This window comes from Saccostrea cucullata, unplaced genomic scaffold, assembly GCF_032062105.1.
Source record: "Saccostrea cucullata isolate Sc308-1 unplaced genomic scaffold, CSIRO_AGI_Scuc_v1 ctg189, whole genome shotgun sequence".
In the NCBI taxonomy this organism is placed as follows: Eukaryota; Metazoa; Mollusca; class Bivalvia; order Ostreida; family Ostreidae; genus Saccostrea; species Saccostrea cuccullata.
Window position 1 is genome coordinate 148,291 of NW_026927680.1, and position 17,032 is coordinate 165,322.

Genomic DNA, 17,032 nt, shown 5'->3' on the forward strand with positions numbered 1-17,032 from the left:
GGATTCCTGATTCTGGGTCCTTCCTCTAATAAACCTTTCGATTTTTTTTGCAAAAAATTTGCTTTCTAATCTCTTCCAGAAGTTAAACTGTCTCCCTGAATACGAATTTGAACAACAATACCACCAATATTTAAGAAAATTGCATATAAATCTGTCTTTGTGCTGTTGCAAATCTTTGCTCTTGTCAGACCTTCGCTGCATGTTTTATCAAGTGCAGCGCATGGTAAATTTTGTTTTGAAGGTTTTAAGCAATAGATTCACGTTCCATTATCTGTTTGAATATCAGACAAACGTGGATAACTACAATTACTGATATTTTAAAATAATTGTTAAGACATTCGTACACGCTGTCTTTTTCACTCATTTTTCAAAATATAGGGTGACCTTTGAGTTCTAAGCTTTTTTACAGTCAAACGTTTCTTAAAAACAATGTAAACTACTCCCGAAATGATGTCTATCAAGTTTGCTATGTGTCTTAAAGTCAATCATACATCATCATGATTATTTGTTGAAATTTGTCAAACAGTACATTAGTTGTTATATTTTTTTGTTGGCAAAGGCGGTACCCATTTTTGATGCCCATTACATAATTTTTTATCATTGAAATCCACATGCTCATTTGTCTATAAAACAGGCATTGGTTGCTGTAAATGTCACATTTCAGTGAATATTTGTTTGGGATTCTTAACAAGTTTTACAGCAGCTTTAATGAAGCTTTTATTTTAAATCTAGTTTATTTATTCTTTACCATTTATTTATGATGCAGTGTTTCGAATAGCCCTTGTTTTCCAGCTTCTCACAATGAAATTATGTGATGAAAAGTGGTCACATAAACTGTTATAAATTCATTAAAGATTAAATTAGGAGAGAAAGTCAAGCTTAATGTCATATGATATCTGTATTGTATGTCATACAGTTCAGGACATTATTTATTGAACAGCCCTCGTATATTGTCAGTCCGTGCAGTTGTGGTGAGCAGACTTTGACGATTGAACGCACCCGCTGAATCGTAAACATCAACAATAACAGAGCTCGTGCCCTGTTAACAAAAACTGTGTACATAACACGAGTGTGTTCGATTTGCTAAACTCTGTACACAACACGCTCGGAATGACGATACTTGTGAAGGAGTTTTGCATTCTAACATTTCTACTCTGAATAAATTTATTTTTTCTGGATTAAAGTTTTAATATTTCTCATTAATACACAACAAGATTGCCACTTTTCCTAAGGACTAAGAATAAAGTTAAAATTTGTGAAAGGGCAAGGATGTGTCAATCAACCCGCCAAAAAATTTGAAGTTTTAATAACTTTTAAATGAAATAAGATTTTTAATTAATTTTTGTGTGAAATACTATTAAAATATATCAGTCGTAATATTACAGAGAAAATATTATCTTCAAATCTGCGTCCAAGTACCTTTAAGTATATTATCTCAAAGTCAAGTCAACCAAATCAATCAAAGCAACTTGGAAATGTTTTCAGACACTTTATTGTATAAATGATATAGAGTACATGTGTATATGTCAAAAGACAAAGACATGTTTACAAATTAAATAAGTAAAAATTGTACATGGAGACAGTTAAAAAATTTGGTCAACATTTGCTGACCTGTTAAAAAAACTACAAAATGAGTATATCAATAAAATTACTACATGTTATAATTGTACATATCGACAAATACATGGAATGATTATTTTGAATATGAGAATAAACAGGTATTTGATTATTAAACATGTCGTATTGCACAAATTTTGATATTTTCTGGGACTATAGATTAAGGATTTCAAATTTTTCAAACTGCGGACTCATAGGAGACATGGGAAGTTTGGGTGTGACCGGAAGCCCAGGAATATCGGCTTACATCGGGAGTGGAATGGCTTGCCTAGAAATTAGAACAATATGTTTCATTTCACTTTTCACTGAAATTATTAATTTCGGTGCACACATTTGCTCTTTGCCAATGCTAAGATTACATTCATTTCCATACTAGTACTTAGTGTAAAATTTAGCAGTAAGTTTCAATATACGAAAATAAGAAATGCACTTTTATATGTTAAAACATTCAGTCCTATTTTCTTGAGTACTAGGATAATGTCAACTGGTTATTTTCTATACGTACCACAGATGTATCGTAGCCGTAGTTGACATACTGGTGCCCCGCCCTCTCACTCTCAGGGTCCGCCACGAATCCTTCCACGTGATCCACAAGTTGTCGGTGGCGGACCAAGGCGGGGCCCCACACACGAGTTGGTGTACACAGTAACTTGATTTTCTACATGAAAATATTAAAGCTAGATCACTAAGTAGTATTCATATAATGAAAACTTAATTTTAGAGAATTCTACATCTTTTCCAAACTATACATTTAAGAACTGTTGAATACATTAGAATCAATGTGGCATCTTGATTTATTTCTTTTAAAATTTGTCTGTGCTACTCAGTGCTACAGTATATCTATTTGGAAAATGAAGTTTCAACCACTGTAATGCATTATAATGCACGCATTGAAGCAATCATTGAAAATATTTTATGCATTACCTCCCACGCCCCCTTTGCCTCGTCTTCTTTGTTGACTTTGTATAACATGACAATGGGAATGAATATCACGGAGAAAAAAGACATCAGCCACCCCAGAGCCTCGGCCCAGTCCGGATAGGAGTAGCTACCGTATTGGACAGGAGAATAGTCAATCCAAGCAAACAGCAATATTGCCTGAAATTACAATCATTAATAAACGGTTTTGAAATTGAATAACATGTAGAAAATGCATGATTACCAAAAGAATTTTCACACTGCTCTGTATCTTTTGACTTTGGTAATCACATAAAAAGAACCAAACACATATCATTCATAGATATCGTATACTTATGTGGTACTACGAAGCTTTTATACTGAAAGGAAAAAGAAATGCAAGGTAAAATTTTGAGGTGAATTTAATTTACTTTTCTTTTTTATATTTCCAGTATTCTAATCTAACTTTAAAAATCATCTTCAAACAAAATGCAACCAAAATCCAATTTGATTTCGTCTTATAATTCACGAGTTATTAAAACTCATCTGACGATACCCCCGAAAAGTGAAAATCGAGAACTCTCATTATCTTCAATTTCTCCCCTGCGCATCTGTCACAGCCTTGATTCTTCTTTTCATGGAATTCAGAAGAGTGTTTTTCTTTCAAACCCTAGAAATATTGGGCGTGGGTAACCACGCCGAAAAATTAGAATATCGACGCGCGCATGCGCCAGTGAGAGGAACACCAACGTAGAGTTGACCGGCTCAAAAATCCAAATCGCGCAATTGGTTTCTTTCAGTTTTGGGGTGAATGTAATGTTTATGAAAGTCTAAAGATTATCAATAGCGGTTTTTGTGGTAGTAAAGTAGCGATTAAACATGACTCGATCTTAAAGTGGTACTGTACGCATCAACATCATCGTCACAGTTGGTTGTAAATTATTCCAGGCGCTCTCTAACAACGGGTAACACGTTGAATGAAAGAATTTTTTACAAGAAACTGCTCAGTACCCGTGGATGCCTTTATCCTTAATTAGGCAATCTGAAAACCAGACCCCATGAAACTTCCGTCAGTTGTACGAAATTCATATCGTCTGTAAATTTTGAAAAAGTGTGTGTATACCTCAGGTACATCAAATGGTACAACAACTTGTGGATATCAATTTGCACGTGTTTTGGGCTTTTGGCGTTTTCACTACGTGACGTCATAAATTTTACGGTTGAGTAATTCTGAACACGGATTTTGGTGCACGGTGTATAATAACTAATATTCTCATCTGACTAATTTTCTCTAATTTTCGGCCATGGGGTCAAAAAAATTTCCAATATCATGCTACCCTGCGATTCTTTTTCCTTTCAGTATATATATCTAGGCATATAAATGTCTCAAAGATATCCTTTTCTTAGTTTTTATGATTGATAGTAAAACCTTATAGCTTTTCAATATTGTATAATTGGAAACATTATCATGATTTTTTTTCTTAAGCAGATAATTTGCAAATACAAACACTTACACATATAATCACGGGACTAACAAACATCCAACAAATTTTCCAGCACATGAAAGGTGGTCTCCCAAGCATAATCTCGATATCCTTCAAGTAACGATTAATTCCTAAACATAGAGAAAGACGAAAACTCACTTATTGTAAAATATCATTCCTTTCTACTAGACACCATTTGAAACAATTAAGTTAAAAGGTTGGTTTTCAAATTTAATATAGTTAGGCTGAATTATCAAATTTTATTCATTGTTTAATATTTGAAATGATGTTTAAATATTCAAATAGTGTTGAATAAGCTTTAATTTCAGGTTTCGTACCATATACATAACTGATGACCAGGATTTCTATAAGACCCACGATAAGGAGGGACCAGGACGCCACGTAATGGTCCATCAACTGCAGGATGTACATCCCTCCCTGAATAAAAAGGAAGGTAACGAATCATGTGTGGATAAGGTACATGTAAGTATGATGTAGCTTTGTAATGTAGTTACAAGACATTGCAAACTCATGAGCCATTGAGTAGCTATAGTCAACGAGTGAACTATAATACATATCTATAAAATACATGCACCATAAATTTTACCGGTGTATAGTCAAGGCGTGAGCTATAATGTATACAATGTATCTAAATACATGCTTCATTTACCGGTGTAGTCATTGGCAGTCCCAGGAGAAAGAAAACAAAGGAGATACCCAGGATAACTAAGGTTTTCTTTGGACGTAAGGATGGAAAGTAGTCAACAATGCCGGTTAGAACACTCTCCAACATCGCAAACTGTCAAACAAAAATTATAGAATAGTAAATGAATATCTCATTTAAGAAACTCCTCAGTACTCACACAAGCAAAACCGATCTTTTTGGTTTTTGTTACACTTTGAAAAAGATATCTTGTCAGTATGAATATGAGTACATGTATGAGAGTGACTGTCAATCCTTTTTGAAATAAGTACATGTATGAAAAAGATTGACTTTCAATAACTATTGAAATGAGTATGAAAACAGACGTTTGACTTTCAAAAATTATTCAAAGGAGTATGAAGGAGTTTGACTGTAAATTATTATTGTAATGAGTAGAAAGAAGATGGATTGTCAATCCTTATTTGTTATGACTTTTGAGAAAAATTACTTGACCATGAAACCCTAATGTGATGCCCAAGAAAGATTTCCTTTCCGGTTTATGTCATATGATACAGTGTGTATTTAGAATTGAAAGGATTTTCTTGAATTTCTTTCTCCTATGATGTCCGTGTGAAGAAGATTAACTTCTCTTCTTGAAAAATTAAGTTTACTACGAACCCGACTTTGCAATTGGTACTTGATGATCTTGAAGAAAAAAGAAGGAAACAATAATGTAATGAGCAGTGAGAGGACTGACCTGACTGTCAATGCCTAGCGTGATGAGCATGAGGAAGAAGAGAATGGACCACAGAGTGGGCAGAGGAAGACTTGTCACAGCCGCAGGGTACACCACGAACGCCAGACCAGCACCTGTATGGGAAAACATGTAAGAGATTGTTTTTCATCTGATTTTTTTTGTCTTTTATAGCTTATTTTGTAGTCTTATTTTTATTTGTTTCCAAAACTATAGCTGATACTTGATTGTATTTATATTGGTTTGGCATATTGCCAAAAAATCATAAATTGTGTTAAAACTATTGCTTCTTATTTTATATCAATGCTTATGTATTATATTATAAGCATTTCATATTGGATTTTCTAAACATTGAATTGTACTGTTTCTGTATATTGAGCATAATTGATTTCAAACACCTTTTTTCACTCCTTACATTACTGAACATATATTTTTGTTTAAAAATAAAGAATGTTAGGGAGTGTTTTATCGCTTGTGACTTTTGATCTTATTATCAATGATAGAGCTGTAAGTCTTTATAGGATATATTTCATACCATTAGTTACTACATCCTCTACATCTACATTCATATTATACGCCATGTAACCAAGGAAAGCAAAGATGACAAAACCGCCAAAAATACTTGTGACGCAATCCCCGACAGACACTATGATAGAATCCCTGTCATAAAAGAAAGGAAAATGACTGACACATGAAAATGTTTTTATCGTTATAGAATAAAATTTAGAAAATTTGATATGACATTATTCAATTTCACTGAAACATTGGTATCAGATAGATTTATATACCACCATATGTCGTATCTAAAATCAATAATCAAATGTAGAATAATTGCTTCATTTTGAATATGAAAATCATTGGATAGTTGAAATTATAAGACAACTTATCCAAGTGAGCAAAATAACTTTCAATGTATAGAGTGCATGCATGTAGGTAGTGGCCAACTTTCAAACAATATACATATTTGACATACTTTATAAAAATATATGAACATAATATATAACCTATTTTTATCTGTCTCTGTCATCTGAAAAGAATTGATTTTACACAATTTTATTATTCAAATTTTGACTGAACATAGCCCTGTTTGTAATTCTTACTAATCAAAGTACTGAAAGTACACATTGTATGACAGTACAGATGCTTACCTGAACACATTGTTGTGGAATCGATTGTAGCTCGCCAAAGCAATTAATCCTCCCCACCCAGGCCCCATGGAGTAAAATATCTGAACAGCTGCATCTCGCCACACCTACATAATATGGATTGTTTAGCCAGTCAATAAATGTATTGAAGTGCATGCAATATACCTCATTGACACATGTTCTCGAATTATTTACAAGCATATGTTTTTGCTGTTTACCACCCCACCCCATCCCCGTATTAAAAAAAATCTTAATACCTTTGCGTCAAGCAGGCGTTCAAAATTTGGCACAATATAAAAATAGATCCCGTTCCCAGCCCCATCAAGGGTAATTCCACGAAAAAATAAAATAAAAAGCACTAAATACGGAAAAATTGCTGTCACATATACAACCTGCAATAAAAAAATTAAATTATTATTAAAATTTCAAAATTATCTTATTATTCCTATAACAGTATCATATCAGATGGTCAATCTATATCATACTAGTTCAAAAATTGAAAAAAAAAATCAAATACCATATTTTACAATGACATAAAATAACAGAACGACAATATACTAATTTTCAATGATAACAAACCTTTCCAGTAGTTTTGATTCCCTTCATAAGGCAGAGAAAACATAGTATCCAAGCAAACAACAAACCAAGAGCCAGCTCGTATTTAGGTTCTCCCATATTGTCTATACCACTGCTGATACTCAGGAACTTGTTGCTGAAATAAACTAATACAAATGAAGTGTTTTGATAGCTTACAAATCATTTTGTATAATTAAAAATATAAGCAATATAAACTCCAATTAGAGAGTATCTTGATGAGATGACATACATATAAAACGTGGATATATTTGAATATTTTTCTCTAATTATGTTTTTTAACTGATGATGTATACAAGTCATGTATTCAACAGTTGGAATACATGGTAAATGCTAATGTTAAGACTTCTTTCAAGGTGGAAAAAGGTGTATTTCAAATAGATATTAGATTCGAACACCAAAATAAATGAAAGTGGTATTTGATCACTGAATGGATTTTTTAAAAGTCTCATTTTGAAAAAGCTTTGTTCACACAGATAGACTAGAAATTATCATAATTATTCTATTTACTAGCATGTGAGATTTTATAAAAAAGAACACTTACTTCCAGTACTCCTCTGTGGGAGATGTGCGTCTTCTTCCGGTTATATTTCTGAAAATCTTTTCATTCCAGATTCCTTTGAAGACATTCTGAGAATAACAGGTTCCGTTTGGAAATTTTTGCTCGTTCCGTGAACAAATAACTGTTGGTAATTTTAAACTACAATCTACCAATACAAAAATGATACTCTTGATTAAAAGACATTTTTAGCTAAATCAACAAAATTAAAACTTCAACCTCATGAGAATCGAATTTTAATTTAACGATATCTTTTAATATTTTCACCTCTTGTGTTCCATTTATTATCACAGGTGCTCCAAGGGAGATCACTGGTGAAGGAAGAGAAGAAATAGAGCACCGCCCACGTGATTAATACGTTGTAATAAATACTGGTTAGCCCGGACATGATAAGCATTGCAATACCAAGACCTACAACACCAAAAGTAATGGTAGTGTGTTGTTGTTATCCAAACCGAAATAGTAACTCCTTATAACATTTCTTTACAAGTGTAATACATTTTTATAATACCAAGAAAAAAACGTGAATAAAAGGTTTGTTGCACTTACTCATTTTATTTCTGTTAGTTTTAACATCATTTTCATTTTTTTTAGGCATGTGTTACATCTTACATTAAATTAGGTGTGGTTAACATTGACACCCAAGTTTGTTTTGCTTAAAACATCATACATTGTCTTCATTTTACTATCCATGTATTTTTTGCTATGAAGATTATGAAAATTATGTTGTTTTATTTGTAACTATATAAATACATCGTAGATGTTAGGTTCATAGGGTATCTGTACCTTTGAATAAGGGAGCAAACTCCCAGCAGGTTGTTGGCCCGCGACTACAGAACTGTCCTAAAGCTGCCTCTAGATAAAAGAGTGGAATGCCAACTAAAAACATCATTATAATAAATGGCAACAGAAACGCCCCTCCTCCGTTTCTATAACAGAGGTAAGGGAATCTCCAGATGTTCCCTAATCCTACACAATACCCCAGCATGGACAACAGGAAGTCCAGCCTCCCTGTCCAGTTTCCTCGCTCTTCGTTCTCATCAACGCCAAATATCTGGCGTCTGTCTGGAGGTTTTCTTTCTTCGGAGGAAGCCTCGTTTTCGTTGCTGACGTCTTCCGTTAAGCTTCTGTTGTTTCGGTTTGAATTCTTATTGTTGCTGTCGTCTTTGATATGTCCGACATTATTTTGTGGAACAGACGTCTGTAAAATATTTTACTTCAGGTTTATGGGTTGATCCATGTTAAACTTTGCAAATCAAATGTCTGAAAGTCGCTCTTTTTGCAATAGACTTTCCCCTTTTAAACGCTTTTTAACAGGATATAATTAATTTCTTGAATATTTTCTTATTTGTACATTTAGAAAAAAGATGCAGAAAAACAATACGTCATGGCAATATTTGACCGAATTTTATTTTATCTTTCTAGTTTGTTTTTCTTCCAATTTATTACCGATACGTATTTGTTTATTTCATAAAGAAAGCAATTCATTTCTAAATGTAAGTAATTCAATGAAATTTTTACAACGTATTGCATCTTGTATCACTATTTATATGTTCACCTGAGAAGAGTCCAAGGTTGAATTGATAATAAAGATTCCTTTATCTACAGGACTCAGAAACACATGAGGAGATTCTGGCTGTCCCTGCTCCTGTACAGGAGTCGTTAGTCGATTATCATCTGGTGTCGAGTAAGAAATATCCCGAGGACGAGTTGGCGTTGTATAAGGTAGTCTTTCAACTAAAGGCTAAATACAAAATATTTTATTCCCTTGGACTAATTATCCATACCAGGTAAACTGACAATTTTTTTTTTACAATTCATGTAAAGACTTAATTTTTTAAATATAAAATTCAAACTTTAGAAACTTTACGTTATTTTGGTGCCTTACCACAGGATCTTTGGAAAGATCTTTGATGACGTACACCCCGCGGTCAACATGGTTCAGGAACTGCTTTGGAGATTCCGGTGTTAAAGGAGAGCTTGCCTGTCTGGGACCAGGTTCGAAATCACTATATAACGGTATTGTTGTGGTAGATAGGTTGAAATTCTGTTCATTTGCTTCCGATTTCTGTAAAAATTGATAAAATTAAATTTAAGAAATAATGACTCAAAAACAATTTTCAAAAGCTGTATGCATAAAATTGTATAATTTTCAGTACATGGGAAAGGAGCATGTAATATATTTGAAATTATTCATATGAAAAGTACACGAACTATGAAAATAGGCATAAGGTACCATTATTGGATCTGGAATAATATCTCTAAGCATATTTAGAAATTGAATAACCTTCCACACTCTTCAACATATCTGATGTCGAGAAATGTTTCGTAACCGAAGATGTACATATTGCAATATTGTCATGACTGTACCTATTAATAATATATGCTTTTCTTTGAAAATCTCTTCTTCGCCATGGTCTAATGAATTCTTTGAAAATCTCTTCTTCTCCATGACAACGCTAGGTTTGTTTAAGTATAGTTGCGTGTCCGGTGGCAGTTTCTATTTGGCTTATTGAAAAAAAGACTTTTTCTGCGCCCGTTTAGTGCATTTTAGTCCTTTATCATAGTTACTAGTATACAGAAATGTCTTTTTATTCATTTCCTTTAAAAAATATTCAATTGCGATCATAATTGATTTAACAATTCCGTTATTAACAATTCAATCAAAAAATTACTTCGTTTGTGTAGAAAAGTTTCAAATTTCGATGAGTGGGTACAATAGTGTTTATTTAGTAAACTACATTATTGTTATAAATAACTTCCTGGGTGAACCTGGTATATTCAATGTGTGCGGTGCAAAATTCCTTGTTTTTAAAGATATATCTTTTTAATTATAAAAAGAACTTTTCTAACATTTTTTTTACCGTTCGGGAGAAAGTATTTGCTTTTGTAAACTTTTTGTAGCCACTGCATTTAATTTTCAGAGAAAAACGTAGTTTGAGAAAAACAAATGCAACGTTTCTCGAATATCTTTGCATCTCTTATGAAAAATATTAATACTCAACGTTTCATCCTGTGATTTTTAAAACATAATCCCCCTGTATCTTGCATGAATGTTTGGTCAGGTACTTCATTTTTTTCTAAGTAAATTTGTCAAAGCAGATATACAAATTCTTTTGGAAATTTTTTTTTAATGATTTGTCGTCTGGCCTTAAAAACAAATTTCGTTATAAAACTAAATTGTACGGGCGATTTCACAAATTTAATGATCGCGTAGGAATGTGATCTTGTCTAACTTAAAAGAATGTGCACACAATAACAATTCAGTTATGCAAGAAGCCGTTTATTTTCCTTAAGCATTTAATCAATAATAGGTAACGTCACTTAAATGCACGAAGGCGTAAATAAAACCAAGTCATTTTTTAAAAAAAAACTTACATGATTCATTGCGTTTCCCAGGTCTTCCTCAAAAGGTATTTTCACATCCTTGTTCCACGATACATCTTTGACGGTAATTCTACAAACAATTAAATGTGATAATTACTGTTGTAGGGGTGTCACGACATCACATTAAGCAGTGCAGAGTTGGTCAAACAGATATTTTGACCTTATCTTCTGGACTTATTGACAGAACACCTTAATGTTTGCCATAGGTAACATGTAACATGACTGACAAAACTCGGGGACTCTACGATAAACTGTTTTTATTGACAGATTATGAGAACATTAATTGACTCATCTTGTGTCTTATCGGGTCGCGGACGTCTTTAATCTTTATTCTGTCTCTTTAAACACTTCAAATTCAATCTAGATCACAAGTGTATGTGGTATTGGGTATTCTGCATACGAATGTTTGAGTCGTCCTCAATATTTTAAAATCCGTTTTATTGGCATTCTTCATGCCTGACTTCAGAGTTAAGCTTATCTCGTTTGCGCCCTTTCAATTTTTTTTCTTTCTCTTTTTTTCATGTAAACACAAAAACCTTGTATTTTAAAGGTGCAAATACACACTCTCGCTTTTAAAACTATATAGTTCACAATAGAAATCAATTAATAAGCACTGCGTATATGTATAGTTTATTGAATTAAGCGAAAATCTTTTCATTAAACGATATGTATGTTACCATTCAGAATCGATTTATACAATTCTGCATGATCCTCTGTGTCTCGGTATTTGTAATACGTTGTATTACTCAAAATAATCAATCTAGTAAACACGAACCTTTCTATGCATAATTCTACTGCAAGCCACTTAATTTAACAAACAGGTACACGTTTCACCGGTATCATTTGTAGAACTATTATCTTAATCAAAGGAGTTTCCCTCTGAACTCTAAAGAAAATTTATATTTTTTTCTCAATAATTATGCATCGTATCTCTTTGATGTTCATATACTTCTTACCTTTAATTATCTCATTATGATAATAAATATTCGTCATATTTCTTCCTAGTTCATCCTATACACAACAATAGACGACCACGCTGACAGATGTACCATGCCAGTTTGTTGTCGTCACGTGATCATCGATTTCCTGTTAAAGCAGACGGCATTATTTCACCCTTACATTTCTTTTAAGGAAATTAATCATGTAACGACTTAAATAAATTATGAATGACTGTGCATGTGAACATACATTGATCGACTTGTTCACATTAATTGTTTAAGATTTAAAAAGTTATAAATTCTCCCGTAATCTCTTCAAGGGGTTTCTATACGCACTGAACCTAGATAATCAATAATCCATTGCCAAACAAAGGGTCCGAATGTTTCTAAAGATCTATTTAATTTTACCGATAATTATGCATTTCGTCAATGTTACTTTCTCATGGTAAATTAAGTTCTTGCAGATAGAACTGTATACCCGAAGTTAATGTAAGGTTAAATTCCCAGCAACCGAGGTTACTGAATGAAGTAGAGATAATGAACAGTAATCAATCTCTATAGTCTTTTGAAACAATACACAATGGGAGCCGAGGAAACACGGGCCTCTAAAAACATCAGATGTTGGCTCAGAACCCATGAAAGAGTAAGCATCCCCCCGTCGACTGGTCACACTTGTGCTCCTGATTTGATAGGGCAAATGGAAAAATCTGTAGACGATTCAATGTTTAGATAAAGACTCGACTCTGTTTTGAAAAAAAATCTCAGTCAGCATTCGACTTAATGAGAGAATGTTTTAGCTGACAAGGTTATTGTAACGAAAGAAGAATTTGAGAGATGTTGGCTTTAAACACGATAGTTTGACGATAGCTTTCTTCGTTTTTGAAATTGTTCATACGTACAACTCTTGCGTATCGAATCATATAAGAATTTCCAACATCAACTTTATATGCAGGTGATAAGTGTATATTTCTACATAAATAAGAAAGATGACGATAGAAAAGTTAAAGTCAAGACGTTTAAAATTTAGTTGATAGTATACCATAAATGTCTTTTCTATTAAAATATATAAGTATTAAACAGATTGAGATGTTTCAGACTGTGGTAACTTCTATTTTGAGTTCAAAGGGATATATCGAATCAACGAAGAAATGAACATGATTCTTCGGGGGAGGATCCCCTATTTCCATCCACCCTACCCCTTCGGACCCCTTCCCATATGAATTTCTGGATTAACCACTGTGTTTCATAGTGTAAGTTTAACTAAGAATAAATAATACTAAAGACAATATAAAGAATTAGCTTAATTCAGTTTCAAAAATCATATCTAAGGATATCATCTATTGAGAAGTTGACGACTCGTTAATTCTCTATCTCAGTTCGAGCTATCTATTGACTATAATATAATGAAGTTTAAAACTCTGATATTTTTAAACAAATGAATCTGATTTTACTTTAAGTTTTGAACAATCGTATGTTTTCATTTTATTGATCATGACTGATTTTGGTAAAATTTTGTGATTTTAAATTTTCTTAAAAGTTCACCAATATATTTGAGCAGGTAGTAAAGAAAAAGCTTGGAAGGACATGTGCAGGAACCTGCTATGAATGTTTGGTAGGATGTTCATGTAACTGAGCAGTCCAGTATACGGTAATTCAAATTTAATGTCAGGATATCTAATGGAGGCGAGCTCAACAGTCCTATGAGAAATACAAATCCGGAGCAGATCGAACAAAGTAGATCTCTAAAAACATCAGAGGTGAGTTTTTTAATGCTATATAAAGAGAACTTAAAGTTTGTCAACATATATAAAGAAGCTGATAAATCGAGTAAATCAGAATTTGTGTATTTGTATAACTGCAAATCAAAAAGTTATTATAATTAATGGGTTTTTGTTTTTCTTAGTTACATTGTAGGAGGTGTAAATCATCTATTTTTGGACGGAGGTACCAAGAAGGCAAAAAATTAAAAAAAAAAATAATAATAAAAAAAATAACCACGTTCAATATTTATAAGTCCTAGGTGGAATAAATACAAGACTTTCGTAAAGACTTCAAAGGCGAAGAATGTGATTACAAGAATCAGCATTAGCGTATTTTATGTCACATTGATGCTTCCCGGTGAAAACTATATACTGAAAATAACACATTTGGTTTACTCTCAACACTAATGCTATGGGACTTAAAATCATCCAGCAAATTTTCCACCAGATGAACATCTTCAATCCAAACATAAGCTCTATGTCTTTTATGAATCTATTTACTCCTGTAAAAAATTAATTTAGGCAGATACATGTATGTCATAGAAACAATAATTGTATATCATTGCTTTACCATTGAAAAAAGAGAGAGTGAGAGCGAAAGTAAATAGAACCTTATACCTACCATATATATACGTAATACATATACACTCTGCAAATCCTATAATTAAGAGAGTCCATCCTCCTACATAATTATCGAGCATTTGTAACAGGTACACACCTCCCTAAATATCAAAAGGATACATTCAAAAATATATGTATTCATCATTATTCTTCAAGTGTCAAGAATTATTCAAAGAATATAGTACAAATCATTGAAGAAAGTATAATATTGTACCTCTGTCATATAATGCTTGAAAGAGAACATTCTTTCAAATTTGATATAAATCTAAATTTACTCTCAGTTGAACATAAGTGTATTAAGTAGAAAGGTCTAATTGAAGCAATGCACTAGTATAAAGCTATATCCCGGCCTCGGCAAAAGCAATATTTTAAGTCCCTTATTAATTTGTTCTATATAAGAACTTGCAAATAACTTTTTGCTAACTCAATTTTCTGTTACAGACAGGTGAAACAATTACTGTGGTTTCATCAATTTTCCTTGGCATCAATTTTCGTGGATTTTGTAAAACAACTCCTAAGGTCAGGTTCAAAATTATTGGTACCAAAGGAAAGGTTTTATTACCAGGAATATATAGATTTGTTTAATTAAAATTTTGTGGTGGTCCGGGTCACCATCCCAAGTTTAATAATGAAGGCATAATGGTATTTTTATACATTTGAAATTAAATATAATTTTACATTATGTAATTCACATTTAGTGAAGGATTATACACATGCTAATATAAATATCAATGACACAACTTTTATTAAAATTTCACTGAGCTTTACGGACAACCCTGGAACATGTGAAATATTATCAAATTCCTAGAATAATTGTTCAAAAGATATGACCAGGTTAAAGTTTTTCAAAAGAGGGTCCAAGTTCAGGTTTAAGGTCAAACCGTCAAAGTTGTTGCTACTCAAAGAAAGTTATTGTCACAAGAACAACACGAGTAAAACACGGGAACCCTAGCATCAAGCGTTTAAATATCATTACCAATTCAACGATAGAGTTTTTAAAGTAGTTTAATTTCCAAAGTCAAAAAGTCATTAGATCAAAAAGAGAGTTTCTGTAACATTTAAGGTCAAGATCTAGTAAATAACTCGAGACTAATTTTTTGGTGCTAGATCCATTATGACGTCATAATCAATTTCAACTTTCTTTTTCCCGTACTTTACGGCTTTAGCAGAATTATGAAGAAAACGGGATATTTTCACGGAATTCAATTTGAAATCATATAAAAAGTAAACCGGATACCTATATTAAATTTGCTATTGATTTAAAGAAGAGGCCATGAACATACTAATTACCGTTTTTTGAGAGACTGTAGGCAATCTGGATACATTTCCTTTGCCGAATACGGAAAAAACTCCCATATTCATGACTGGTTTTCTTAATTTTTCATTGAAAATGACAGTTTTAAATACAGTTTTTCAGCTTGTTTACCTACAAATTATGCCCCGAAACACCTTATTTGACCAAGCTAAAGTTGTAAAGCATTAAAAAAAGGAATTTATTTCTCAAGTTTGATAAATATGTAGGCACCTTTCATTTACTAGATCTTGACCTTAATATACAAGTGATATATGCACACATTAATATCAACCGTACAAAAGGGAAATGTCTTGACGCAATGAATATAGAAATGAAGTATGAAAGTCCTTGTTGGAAGTGTTGAAAAGATATGACCATGGTTAATGTTTTTCAAAAGAATGTCAAATTTCATGTCGAAAATGTTATTACTCAAACTAAGGGTCTTGTCATAGCAACTATACAAGTGAAGTTTGAAAGCCTCACAAATATTTCAAAAATTATGCTGAGGCAAAATTTCGGTTACATTTTGCAAAAGAAGGATAAACTTTAAGGTCATGGTCAAGAAGTCAAATTTGTTAGAACCTACTGAAAGATCTTGTCACAAGTAAAACAAGTGTGAAACTGAAAACCCTAGTTCTTACCAATCAAAAGTAATGACCAAGGTTAAGAATTTTAATAATAGAGAAATGATAACAGAAATGTCAAAATTGATAAGCAAAGAAAATCAAAAGACATAAGAAAGACCAGAGAATAGACATAAAAGTAAAACTTAAAGCAAGGGGACAAAGGAGCAAGAGGGAGCAGATAAGTAAAACATATTCTAGACAAATGAAACTTGTGATGGAAACTATAACTCTGGAATTTTATAAGCAAAGGAATCAGAGAAGTAAAAACTCCAAAGTTGAGAATTTATTAACTTTCAGAAAAAGGTATTAATCTTTTGAAATTCGTGATAGAAATAGACAGCGATAAATAATAGACTGAGAAATACACATAAAAGATGATAAAGCTTCTCTTTAAACACATCAAGTGAATTCCTCTAAAGCTGGAATTAAATGACAATCCAAAATATATTTCCTTCTTTTATTGTCTCTTGTACATTCTTAAAATGTCATTCTTTTAAAAAAAAATCCATGTAAAAATATCCAGAATAAAAGCATGTATATACATACAAATGATTTGTAGGTTTAATAGTAAAAGTGCATAAAATTGTGGAAAAAAGGTTTGTAAAAGACAGTCAAATGCTACAATGGTATATTAATAAAAAAGTTTGTATTTAAAAATATATAAAAACCGGTTTGTATAAAATGAGATTTTTGGAATCTAAATATAGGTTGTA

At 32.3% G+C, this 17,032-nt stretch overlaps 1 protein-coding gene across 1 annotated transcript; it reads right to left on the reverse strand.

The window, feature by feature from the left end:
• Positions 1 to 1,554: 1,554 nt before the first annotated feature.
• Positions 1,555 to 12,210, reverse strand: LOC134275188 (sodium- and chloride-dependent glycine transporter 1-like). Its single transcript, XM_062757444.1, has 18 exons — positions 12,037 to 12,210; positions 11,072 to 11,150; positions 9,582 to 9,761; positions 9,252 to 9,437; positions 8,480 to 8,894; positions 7,961 to 8,104; positions 7,679 to 7,841; positions 7,120 to 7,252; positions 6,798 to 6,932; positions 6,544 to 6,647; positions 5,931 to 6,055; positions 5,399 to 5,511; positions 4,669 to 4,797; positions 4,337 to 4,436; positions 4,029 to 4,129; positions 2,542 to 2,715; positions 2,123 to 2,275; positions 1,555 to 1,885 (listed from the first exon to the last, which is right to left on the reverse strand). Exons 2-18 carry the CDS (start codon positions 11,078 to 11,080, stop codon positions 1,796 to 1,798), a joined length of 2,454 nt encoding a protein of 817 aa, XP_062613428.1. The 5' UTR covers positions 11,081 to 11,150; positions 12,037 to 12,210; the 3' UTR covers positions 1,555 to 1,795.
• Positions 12,211 to 17,032: the final 4,822 nt, after the last annotated feature.

Coding starts and splice junctions, on each gene's coding strand:
- LOC134275188 (XM_062757444.1), bottom strand. Junction 5,512..5,930: donor AGAGGATGTAGTAACTAATG/GTATGAAATATA, acceptor TTTCCCATACAG/GTGCTGGTCTGGCGTTCGTG. Junction 4,437..4,668: donor GACTGCCAATGACTACACCG/GTAAATGAAGCA, acceptor CTTTTTATTCAG/GGAGGGATGTACATCCTGCA.